At 44.1% G+C, this 12,790-nt stretch overlaps 1 protein-coding gene across 1 annotated transcript in view; it reads left to right on the top strand.

The window, feature by feature from the left end:
- Positions 1-809: 809 nt before the first annotated feature.
- The window catches only part of LOC103775502 (calcium/calmodulin-dependent protein kinase type 1D-like), a gene marked incomplete at both ends in the record, with an annotated part of 69,455 nt that continues 57,474 nt past the window's right edge, over positions 810-12,790 (top strand). Inside the window, one exon of the mRNA XM_008942962.1 lies at positions 810-958. Coding sequence (XP_008941210.1) covers positions 810-958 — 149 coding nt within the window. The remainder of the gene's footprint in view (positions 959-12,790) is intronic.

The following is a 12,790-nucleotide window of genomic DNA, read 5'->3' as shown; positions in this document are numbered from 1 at the left end:
TAGTATTGCAGCTGGATTTGCAATATAGAAGTTTTGATTCACATTGGTGATGTCTTGTCTAGTTTGAAGGGTGGTGAGGGAAATGTAGGTTAGGTTTCTGTCACAGGAGATTTGGTCACTCTTTACACCAGATGAAATACATTTTTTTTTAAAGTAAATTTCCTGGGGGAAGGTGTTTTATCTTGCACCCTCTTCCCCTGGGAGTTTAACATGGTTGCAGTTGTAGTCCCTTTCCTCACTATGGAGATGTGGCCACAGCAGCTCCTAGAAAGAGGGTATGGAAACAACTAGGGAGACACTAGGGAAATTTACTTTATAACGGGGTAGGAGTGAGCAGTGCTGCCTGAGCTGAATTAACTCCAGAAATTCACTGGTGCATTCAAGGCTGTGTATGTTTAGTGCAAAAAGGCAATTGTTTGCAAAACAGCACAGGCAAAAAAATCAAATGAGGAAAAGCAAAACAAAAAACAACCAAAACCAAACAAAAACCAACTGATGCAGCTACTGTCTGTTCATTTGGCTGAAGGTCTAGAGCTGCTCCCTGGCTTGAATATTCTTTTTCTTGGCGTATGCTGTTAAATGTGACCATGTGATAGTCATGCAATAGACTCATAACCGTAGAATCTTTTGGATTTGAAAGGACCTTCAAGGTCATCAAGTCTAACCCTTAACCCACCACAGGTTATCACCTGGGGCCGAGCTTCTTTCCTGACCACGTCTGCTCTCAGCCTGCTCCACTTGTGTGCAACTTCATCCAAGCGGTTCTTCCTGCACAAGGTGTTCTGCTACAGGTTTCCCTTGTCACACAGGTGGACAGACTGCTGTCCACATCTGCAGCAGCACAGCGTGTGGAGACATCCCAGATGGGAGTGTACTTGGCACTCATCTTCCGCTATAGGCCACCTAAAGCCATTCTGTCCATTACAGCCCTTTGGGTGCTGCTGGGAGGCAGGCACAGGTATGTTTTATTGCTTGGTTGCTTTCCCTGGTCTGTGACAGGCAAGGCAAATGACATAATGGTGTGACTCTAACGTTGGGAAGGACCAGTGCAAGCACCTGTCAGCCGTTAATGAGTCAGGAAGGATTGGCTGGCTCTACATTTTGGTATGTTGCTGTGTGTGCTGGCCATGCAGCTGCCAGAGCAGGGGCTCCTGCTGCCACCACAGGGGCAGTGGCAGATGAGACAGCTCATGGCTTCAAAAGGAAGGAGGGAAAGGCAGAAGTTGAGCCATATGGTAGAAAAAGTAGAAGCAGACACAGTTATCTCAGTGGTAGGTGCTCATTAGACTGTCTCTGATGTGCTGGGAAGACCGAGTGTATTCTGCTGGAGGAATTGCAATGTTCTGCTGTAAGCTAAAAGATGGAGTAGTGCAGAGTGGATGTCGGACGGGTCTCCTTTTCTACAGAAAAATATCCTAGCCTGTGTACTAGCAATGTGTAACAGAAACCAGGGGCTGCTGCTCGCCAGAGTCTTGCAAGGATGTTTTTGTGGTTAGAGCACACAGGTCTGAAAATCTTGAGCTCATCTTACTCTGTCATTGATTTACGTTGTGGTCTCAGATCATTTGGTCTTGTAATTTTCTTGCCCTCAGAAAGACAATACTTTCCTAATTAATTCTGGTTAAGATTAATTTGGTTTGGGTTTTTTGTTTGTTTGTTTGTTTGTTTTCCTATTTTTCTCTCAAGTCAATGCTACTCTTCATACAGTAAGTTGTTAAAAGAAATGAGCACTGGAATCTGTCCTGTGGCATTGTCCACCGAGGAGCACTGTGGCCCATCTGGGAACAGGTAAAAGTGAACAGGCTTGTTTGCTAGGACCTATTGACTATTTTGAAAAATATATTCAGGTATGCCTTGATGCCCTCCAGTGTTTCTCTAGGTAGCCCATGCTGTAGAGTACCTGTGCAGTGGCTTTATCCCTCCATCCCATCCATGTCTGTAGAGAAACGTAGACAGAACACAACCCAGGCTGCCTGGTGACTCAGTGTAACAGCATGAGCAGTGATGGCCATCATTGCATAGATTTATTTATCCTTACGGTGCAGATGTGTGGAAACCTAAAGCAGCAGAGGTGTGACATACAAAGTTAAAAATCCACTTACATAAAGCCAGTATTTCACCTAAGGTGCATAGATATGGGTGCAGCCAAACGCATCATACCAGCGAGAGAGGGGAAGGAAAGAAGGCATCAGTTAAAACTTGATAAGAGAGAGCTGGCTGTTCAGGGCTGAACAGCAGTATCCTGAATTTTAATATCCATTTCTTTATGCTGCAGAGGAGTGTGCCAGGAGCCTTGACAGTGTATGCAGAGCTGTGCCCTGTTCCTGTTCAGGGACATATTAGGCACAGCCTTTGTGCCCCTGCTCCTCCTTTGGGATGTGGAAATAACAGCCCTTCCTGCCATGTGTGAATGCTGTGAGGATAAACGTGTTAAAATCTATGAATTTTTGAAATAATAATATCAGTTTCAGCATGTAAATGCCTCAGACAAATAGATTGTGCAAATACCAAGTGGTTTAAAGTATAACTTTCGGCACAGGGATATCGCTTAAATAGTTTAGTTTGATTTCGAAGGGTTTCTCAAAGAAACGTTGCATTGCACTAAAAAAAAGGGGAAAAAAAAAAAAAAAAAAAAAACAAGAAAAGCAAAGCAGCTAAAAGATTTGTCTTGGTTTGACTTTCTAGATTTCAGAGCGGGACATATCAGCTCATCCATTAGTTGTTGCTGGTCTGGCACTGGGACTGCTGTGCGTCACCCTGCAGCAAGAGCTGTCCCCAGCACACTTCTGTCAGAGCTTTCTGACACAATCCCAACCTCAGCCTCTCCACGATCTCACCACTGGCACGAACACCAGGGTTTTAGAGGTGATCGACAGAGCTACATTCTGCAGTCTAATCCCCACCTGGGGATGTCAGCCCTTATTTACCCACAGGTACCTCTGCATGGTGATTAGATCTCTTCCAAGTGCAGGACGAGAAGAAGAAATAGGGAAAAGAACCCTAAAATTGACTCTATCAGGAGATATGAATGTCTTCAAGACACTCTCTTCTCTAACCTCAGTCGTGCATACAGCATGCCATTTGGCTGTTAATGCAAAATTTACTTTCTTGCTCTTTACTTATCTGTAGCCCCTTGGTAGTAAATTATATTCATGGCCTCTGGGTCCTGGTCCTGTTGAATAGTTATTTGCAAGGCAAAGGAAATACACACTGGTTTTATTCTGTTTGGACTTTGAATGCATAAAAGTCTTTTTTTCAGTCTGAACATGCAAGTGCCCTTTACAATGTGAATATTAACATGGCTTTCAGAAAATGTATTTTCTTCCCAATGTGCTACTTCTCATGTGAAGACCCATCATAAAGACTTCAGCATTGTTTATGTTTTTCAGAATAATTCCTAAAGCAAAAGATATCCTACTTCATACTGAATTCTCACTCAGTAGGTAACATCAGATCCCACTGCAGCTCTGTCTTGTACAATTAACCTATGAATCCTTTGCCTTGTAAAACTCATTGGTGCAGAAAGAAGGAAAGCAAATGCAATTGCTTGTAAAGTTTTACTTCTGGCGATATGTTCAGAATTTCTTTTGAAAATTCTAAACCGTTCTTTTCCGATAAATCATAGAGTAACAGGAGGGTCAGAAGGGACCTTTTAAAGATAAGCCTGTCCAGCTCCCCCTGCCATGGACAGGGACACCATTCAGTAGATCAGGTTGCCCATCCTGAGCTTGACCACTTGCAATGATGGGACATCCACAGCCTCTCTGGGCAACCTGTCCCAGTGCCTCACCACCCTAACTGTAAAGAATTTCTTCCTTATGTCCTGTCTAGACCCATCCACTTTCACTTTACCACTGTTATCCCTTGTCCTGCTGCTACAGGCTTTGGTACAACATCTCCCTCCAATATCTTAAAAGACCTCATATATTGAAGGCCTCAGTAGGTTGTCCCTGAAGCTTTCTCTTCTCTAAGTTGAATGACCCTCAACTCCCTCAGTCTGCCCTCACAGACCTCAGAGGGGTTCCAGTCCTCTGATCATTCTCATGGCCACTGGACCTTATCCAACAGGTCCATGTCTGTCCTGTACTGATGCAGTACTCCATGTGGGGTCTCACCAGAGCATAGTAGAGGGGGAGAATCTCCCTCTCCACCTGCTGGCTATGCTTCTTGTGGAGCAGCCCAGGATATGGTTGGCTTTCTGGGCTGTGGACACACATGGCCAGCTCATGTCCAGGTTTTCATCCACAAGTATTCCCAAGTCCATCTGTGTTGGTGAGCAACAAATCCAGTACCACTTGTCTGGTTGAACTGTCTATCATGTGAATTAAAAATTTATCCTCTCTCAGAGTCTCCTGGACTGCTTACAGCTTTCTGGCTGCTTTTGCAGCAGATGACAGAGTTAAGTCCCTCAGGAGGATCATCAGGACCAGCCTGTGGCCATGGTGCATCTTGTAGCTGAAGTAAGGATGCTTCATCACCATCCTCCTCTTGATAGGGCAGTCTGTAACCATGAGGTTTCCTCTGCGGGCTTGGCCTGTTAGTCACTGCTTCTCAAAGACAGCTCTGTGCTATCCCTTTTTTTTTCCACACAGAGGGTGACCCCACTGCCTCTCTTTCCTTGCCTGTCTATATATATAAAAAATGGATAATAACATTTGTAATAGAAATGTCCTATTTTAGACACAAAGAACCAAAGTTTAACCAGCACCAGCAGCTAAATTTGACATAATGAGACTTATCCAAAGTTCATTCACCAGTTATTTCCTTTACTGGAGTGAAGCCTTTGCACCCTGGCTGGGCCATGGGATCTGCCTGTTCTTGGAGTTCCTCTGACATGCATGACATGTACAAGATTTCCTTTTTAAGCCAAATCTCTTAATTACTTGTATGGGTGTGTGTGGGGGACTTTGCCTTGGCTCCCACAGAGAGGCAATGAGATGGTGTAAGGCCATACAGGGCATTCCAGCCAGGCTTCTGCAGATGAATCATCTGAAGGACTGTTTTTGAAAGACTGGGCTCCTGCATTTGATTCACTCTCCTTGGTGAGCTGAAAATAGTGTGCATTGTTCTCATAATCCTTAGCAACTTAAAAATTGCCATAAATTGAATACGTTTTAATCTTTACTTAGAGCGAGAAAATAGGCTAATTCAGTTATTCCTGCAGTTACTTAGCTAATGCTAATTAACTTAGATTTTGATGGCTTTGTTTTTTTTTCAGCAGTTTTCTGAGCATTTAACTTATCATTTCAATGAGTTCTTTGCAAATATGAAGCATTGTGAATAGACTTGTTTCTACTGGGTGCATTAAGTCAAAGCACCATGTGAAAACAGAACTGTCCAGGAAAAAAAAAACCCACTCCCACAATCTCATTAATCACAGATGATCAAGATTTGTAATACCCTGGATAGGTTTTCTGCAGAAACATTGTTTATAATCATGTCATTGGACAAAAATAGGCTGATGTTGAGAAGTGGTACCACACACTGGTGGCAACACACATTGGTGGAGTTGTGAGATATATACAGGACAGAGACTACAGACTGTTCAGCCCCAACAATTATGCCCTGAACTGATCTGGAGGACTGTGAATTTCAACTTTGGCTATTTTGAGCCATTCTTGTTTTATTTCCCCTGAAATATGCTCCTTCTCAGCTGAGTTCCAAGCGATTTGGTGAATGATTTACAGGTGGTTGGATAGATTGGTTGAAAGCCCTAGGTAGATAAGTTCAGTCTGTTACTAAATGTTTCAAGATTTAAAGGCTCTAGTACATCTAGGAAAATCATCTCTCAAACCACCAGCACAAATAACCACACACATTGTGTGATGCAGAGGAAGCACCAGGCATTTGTGTATGGCAGATTTTGCCCTCAAAAACTAGGGATTGGTTGTTCTGCCTGGCTGTTGTGTGGCTATGATGATGCAGTTTGAGGAGGGGTTGGAGTAGTATCTTGAAACCCTATTGACCCTGTCGTTTCTGCCCTGATCTTACTCCTGGGCTCCTGCATGGAGCTAAGACTTGCTTCTCCTATCAAAACTGCATTAAGCATTGGGCTGATGAAAATAGACAGCCATCAAACCACTGGGGACCGTTAGATGATCTCATTTCACATATAATAAGGCATTCCCTCCTCCTTTTACTGTACAAACCAAATGCCTCAAAGGGATCTTCAAGGACTGTGCGGAGGGACTGGAAGCAAGACAAACAGGGCTAGTAGGATGAGGATGGGGGCAAGCAGCACTGATCTGCTTTCTGTGCCCAGCCGAGCAGTAGGTGTTGGCTCTGACACTGCCTGGGGCTTTCTCAGCCCTGTGGAAGGCAGAGGTCCTGTGTCTGTGCTCACACCTAGAGGCACAACATGCTGTTGCTGAATTCAGCTAGAAGTTTTCTGCTAACATCGATAGGATCAGTTCCATAGATGAAAGATTAGGTTTTGCCTCTGGATAGAGCTGTAATAATTGAAAAAAAAAAAAAAATAAAAAAATCAGTATTGCAGAGGATGGTAGAGTGCTTGTGATAAGCTAGGGAAGTAAAAAATACTTTGGCAAACAAAATTCCCTGATAAAATAAAGAGTGTGAATGGACCAAACCTGATGTTCACAGCAAAGAACTTTTTCCAGTACTGTCTGATTCGGGTTTTCTAAATGAAGAGGTTAAGAGGCTTGTTCATGATCCCTGGGCCAGGTCTAGGACAGATTTGCACCTAACCTGCTTATGGCAAGTCTGCTCTGCATCTCAGGTATATCCACACCAAAGAGCATTTGGCCCTTGGTCTCCTCAATGCCAGATGGTGACACGATGGCCTTTGTACATGATCAACATGCTGCTTGGCTTTTCTCAGTTCAGAGTGTCTCACAGTACATGAAGGACCGTGTTGCAGTTGACCTCAACAGTGCTTTTACAGCATGGCCCTGAGGATGTGAATTGCGTGACCTGGTGACCAGTGTGGGAAGCTGGGAGGTGCTGGAGAGAAATCTCATTGTAGTGATTTGAAACACAGCCAGGGTGTGAGCTAGAAGGAAACCCATGGACCTGAGGCATTCAGTGCTTAAGCTCATTTCCTGGCCATCGTTTAGCTGGCATTTGTAGATGTGACCTACATCTCATTCCCAGCAGGAGGAGACCCCCAGGTCCTGAACCTGCACCTGCGTGGTCAGAACCTCAAGCAAATCCACAGCCTCCTTGAGATGAGCAGCATGTCTCCCATCCCAGTGAATTTCAGCATGAGGGGTGTCTGAGGGCTGGCGCTGGTGCCTCTGGGCTGGTTGCTGCCCTGGCAGGGCACAGAGCCCGTTGCCGATGCCCAGCGAAGCGCAGCAGCTGGTGGGTAGGAGCTGGTGCTGAGGCAGCCTCCTGTGCTCCCCCGGCGCTGCGAGGAGCTGCTCGGTGCCCGGGGGGGAGGAGGGACTCTGTTGGGAGGAAGCTGTCACGGATCTGCCTGTCATTGCTGCTTGCAGTCCTACGCTGGCTGAGTCACTGCTGGCGGGAAAGGCGAGACACAGGTGTGGTCTCTGGGAAAAGTCCACGCTCAAAACCAGGTCTGTGAGGAAGAGAGAACCAACAGGGCCCACAGTCTAAAGGCTGCAAACCTGAAGGGCTGTGCCTAGTGTTCCAGAGCAGGTAAGGATGAGGAAGACCATGATGGAAGGCTGTGGTGGGCAGGTGTTGGTGTGCAGTCTCACACCCTGGGGAACTGAGAATTTGTCAGCGTGCTTGGCCTTTGGGAGGCTCAGCCTTCGGTGTGGATCAAGCCACCTCATTCAAGCTGCTGAAAGCAAATCAGCAAGATGGTGCAGCTCCACCACAGCATCCAGCCAGTTTCCCTCCCTTGCTGCCCTTCAGCCCTCGAACTGTCGGCTCACCGACGCCCACACATCCATCCCAGTACACACAAACACTGTCCTCAGCAATAACACTTTTTAAGAAGTTCTCCTGGAGCTACTTAAAATGTTCTGTGTCGTTCTCAGTTCAGATGTGCGAAGCCAAACAGGGCGAGCTTTGAAATCGAGCTCATGTTCGGCAATAACCCAGAGAGGAATTAGCAAAGACTTCAGAGTTAAATTATCCGAGGTAGCATGTCGAGCCACTGAATTTCAGTTTAGCAGCATGCCAAAATATCTCAAGATGTCTCCTATGATATATTTTAATTGTATCTTATAATTTGAGTAGTAGAAAAGTGATTAAAAATAAGACTGCATCCTTCTGTTTCTCTTTGATTCACTGTCTAAAAATTCCAGACGTTTAAAACTGTATTTATACTTGTACATTTAGGCTTCTGCAGTCATTTATTTTACTATGCACTTTGAAAGTGATTCAGTTTAGCAATTAAGGTCTAAACTAAATTGTCACACACCAAAAAGGATATTAGCATATGTTACTTACAGCATCTATTTCAAGCTGTTTTCCCAGGGAGAAACATGGATCTTTCTGTTCGTTCCTCACATCTTTCCTAATAATTTTTGAAACATTTGCTAATTTGAGATGTATCTGACGGAGGAGCAGCATTCTTGGGTGTAAGTAGATCCCTATGAGTTTTGTGACAGTGTCGCCCTGATAAAGAGAGAACCTACAAGTGCCTTCAACAGAGGCATATTCCTGTGAGTACTGGAAGTGGTAGCATGTGCCCCATAAACAGCTCAGTGTTTCCCAGTGGCTGACACAAAGAGGTGTTTCCTTCTCTAAGTATAGAGTGGTTATTTTGAGGGCTTGACAGGGGAATGTGGAGTTTCATGCATCACTCACGATGTTTGAAAAAACATTAGGAAATTGAGACTATCTGTGACAAGAAGTACAGGAATGATTTAAGAGGCTGGCAGAAATGCCTGGGAAGAGCTTAAAAGAGCTCAAGAGGTTCATTTGACCAAGCGGTGATTAACCCGGGGTACGCTGTGCACAGTCTCTGGTGGATGCAAAGCTCAAGGGGAGAGAAATTGGCTGCTGCTGGCAAACTGTGACAGACCTTTTCTTATTGCTCACTCTGACTGCGGGTGTTAAAAAAGCCAGGAGATCAGTTTCTGCAGCTCTGTTAACCTGCACCAGCAAGTATGGCTTAAACCTCTCTGTCTCTGGAGAAGAAACATCAGCAAGCACCCAGTTTAGGATAAACTATACTCTGGAAGCATAACCTTAATAGCTTGCGTGTGCGTGTGGGACGTTGCTCGAACCGTTGAAGTCACTGTGAGTTTTTCCATATGCTCGGGGAGTTGTGATTCAGGCTCTTGCTGAGGTGGGGAGAAGGATGTATCCGTTTTTTTCAGGGAAAAGCAAATACCGTCTGCAGAAACTTCTGTTCAGCAAGAATTTCCAAAGAAAACTTTGGAGCTCATCTCTCCTGTGACATTAAGTTATGCTAATTTTAACGTATTCCTTTGAATTTTAAAAGAGAGCAACATGTACTCTCTGAACAGCTCAGCGTTTCCCGGTGGCAGAGAAGAGAGGTGTTTGTGATTTTTGCACTAGTGATGGGGTTTCCATACACCCTCAGAAGCAGGAGAAGGAGATCCTGACAGGATTTGTGTTTTTGCAACACTGGTGATTCCAGCAGTAGCTCACAGAAGGAGAATTTGGGAAGGGTCCCACTAGGTGTGAGAGCTTAGGAAACAGCCAGAGGACATCGAAGCTGGGGTTTCCATGGTCGTACTAGGTTCGAGACACCAACCTCAGAGAGGGTGGCAATGGTGTGAAAGTAAAAAAAGAATGAAAGAAAAGGAAATGTTTATGATGAGTATGAGGACATGCTTTCCTGGTAGCTGAAGTTACTCTCTGAATGAAGTGTGAATGGATCTGTCACTCGAAGCTGAACAGGACAGAGAAGTGGGGAGCTGCAACTTCAGAGGAAACAATCCAAAGACTGATGGACAAAACAATGCAAGAGTTTTTCTTCCTACTTCTGGCTTCTGCAATTTGAAATTACCTCTAATGCTGAGAAAATTAGAACAGAATCTGGCCAATATTGCAGATGTATTAGGTATGGACACACGTGACCAGTAATGGGCCATATAATGAATTTCCTCCTGAAATTTTGCAGACTTTGTGTTGTATTTTAGTTGTGGAAAACTCAGCTCAGGTTGATTATTCTTTAAAGGGTAAAAAATTTCTGAGTAACATTTTACCTCAGGTTTTACCACATTTTATAAATGCCTTTGTTCTGTTTTCTTCTCTCAAATAGGAAACTTTAGTCTGTAGAAGAAAATTCTTTCAAAATCTAATCTGAATATAGAAGCTACTTTTATGCAAATCTGAATATAAACTTAAGAGACAATCTAAAAACACCTCTTGAGGTTATTACATCAATCTCGAAGTTAATAAGCTGGAAGAGAATGCATTTTAGATTAACTTCCTGCAGATGAAGAACCATTTTTCTTTGCACTTCAGTTTCCATCTCATTAATTTATTAATAATTAAGCACCTGAAAAAATAAAAGATCTGTTATTTCCCACGTAATGTCGTTCTATAGATTTCTAATTAACCAGCCTTACAGCACCGAGCAGCAGTTCCTCTGGCAACTGTTGCTACTACCAGCAAATTTTAGTGGCAGAGTTTAACTGCTTTTTTAAAAAGAGTTGAACTCTTTGAAATAGAATTTAATGATTTTTCTGTGCCAGAGCAGAGACCAAAGACCAACTGAGATTTTTCTTATTACAAGGGACACATCGAAGGTGAGACCCTGGGAGACTTTCCCTGGATCTTGGGCCCACCTATGTGCTCTAGGTGGATCCTGGCTTGTGGGGTGATGCAGCCCATCCTCTGCTGGCTGGAAAACCTGAGAGCGTGGATGGGGAAGGATCCTTCTGTGCTCCCAGCCTTGCTATGGGGGATGCTGAGATGCTCTGTGCTGAGAGGTTAGCAATGGCATGGATACGTTGCTCTAGCATTGGAGATGTCACAAGACCTGCAGCTTATAGATGAGATAAACAGCAGAAAGCAACATGAAAACATTCTCAGAGGGGAAAAACATGCTTTAGGTCACAGAAGGAGCCTATGGTGGTGTCAAAAAAAAAAGAAATGCACAGTTTTCAAAGCCTAGTTTCGCCTGTTTCCAGGCTGAAGCTGCCTTACTAGCTACTCTCCAACATTTCAGAAATCTCCTGTGGTTTGCTAGCAGAGAAACTGTTAAAGGTAGATTTCCTCTTGTGATCATGCAAATGCTTTCTGAGGTAACTTTGCCCCCATAAGTAAACCCCTACATAGGGAACTGAGAATCACATTATCACATTCTCACATTATAGCTCCCAATATACCAAGTACTTCTAACTGAAAAGATCTCAATCCGTTGAAAATGTCCCTAGAAACTCCTTCCAGTTTGATCAATATGCTCTTTCAGAGTGATTAAAAAAAAAAACCAAGTATTTCCTGACTAATAACTGAAAGGACAGCTGTGTATATAGGGTGAAACTGGAAAAGCTCTTCAGTGATCTCAAATTCTGCCTGCTAGAGTGGTACTGAGGCTCCTCCTGTGGGGATCATGGAGAAATACAAATGCTGAAAATACTGGAAGCAAGTAGAAAAAGTGGCTAAGGAGCAGGAGGAGGACCATCAACTTACTGGTAAAGGGTGAAAGTCTTAGCAATGAATCACACAACATCCCTGCCAAAAGCATAAAACAGACCCAGTATCTGTCCTCCCCTGGCTGCAAAGCTCTAGAAATTACCTCTTTGTTTCTTTTTTGGTTTTTTTAGTATCTTCTGCTCTGCACTTTTTGTTGGAAGTGGCACCAATTCCGACTGAAATCAAGTCCTGTGGATTTGAATTTTTTTCAGGGAAACTCAGGCAGCTTAACGATGCTGTCTGAGCTCTCAGAAAGCCCTGACATCACAGGGTTGAGGATTTGTTGTTGTGCAGAGAGCAGCACCATATTGCTTTGCTGAGGCCCAGGTGTAACTCCTGTCAACTTTTCTGGGAGTAACACCTACTCTGTCCTCCCAGAGAAGACATACTGCCTTATCACCATCTTTCCTTGCTCCTAGTTAACACTTCTCCACAGTCCAATGGAAGATGTGTAGTTATTGATGAGACCTATGCAGTGAAGCTCTACAAAATTGGCTTTTCTCTGTATGTCCAAAAATGCCAAGTACGTGGATTTGTTTGCCAGCTAAACCCAGTAATGACAGTGGTGACCCTGTTCCTGGTTGGGATTTATCATGAAAGTAGGTTTATCATGGGAGTAGAGTTAAACATCCAATCTGGCCCTGCTTGAACCTTTAGGAGGTTCAGATTTTGGAATAAAACTTACAGAGGCACGTTTGTGCAGGGATGGAGACATAAGGGCCAAATGCCAAGAGGGACTTGGGCATCCAGAATTACACTTAGCTGGAATATAAATGTTGACATCTAAAGCTGTCATAGTGAAGACTTTCACTTAGCTGCTGCCATCCCTGAGGGTGGGAAGAGCTTCCCAAGTTGCCTGTTGTTATTTGCTCTGGTCTCTGAACAGTGATGAGCAACTTGGCACTAACTTAATTAGCCAAATTATCAAGTCCTTCCTCTGCTGAGCCCTGGAGGAGCTCAGTTTGGCAGCCAGACTCAGCACACTTAACACACACCAACGTGATTAGATCCAACAGCAAATGGGGTTGAAGCCTCTGCTCATTTCAGACCTCTGCCCCAGGAGATGATGCCAGACTGTGACCTCCACCCTTTCCATAGCAGCTTCACTTCCAGAAACTAGTGATGGGGCTCTGACTCCCTTCTGGAAAAAATTGCCATGGGAATGCCTGAACTTGAAGTAATGCTTAATTTCAGTGTCTTTTATCTTTTTGTTTTCTGTATTTCCAAAGCCACAGATGTGTTT

The sequence above is a fragment of the Merops nubicus genome, unplaced genomic scaffold (genome assembly GCF_000691845.1).
Source record: "Merops nubicus isolate BGI_N331 unplaced genomic scaffold, ASM69184v1 scaffold6256, whole genome shotgun sequence".
NCBI classification, from domain to species: domain Eukaryota; kingdom Metazoa; phylum Chordata; class Aves; order Coraciiformes; family Meropidae; genus Merops; species Merops nubicus.
The sequence above is the reverse complement of the archived record's forward strand: the minus strand, read 5'-3'. Positions and strand labels throughout refer to the sequence as shown.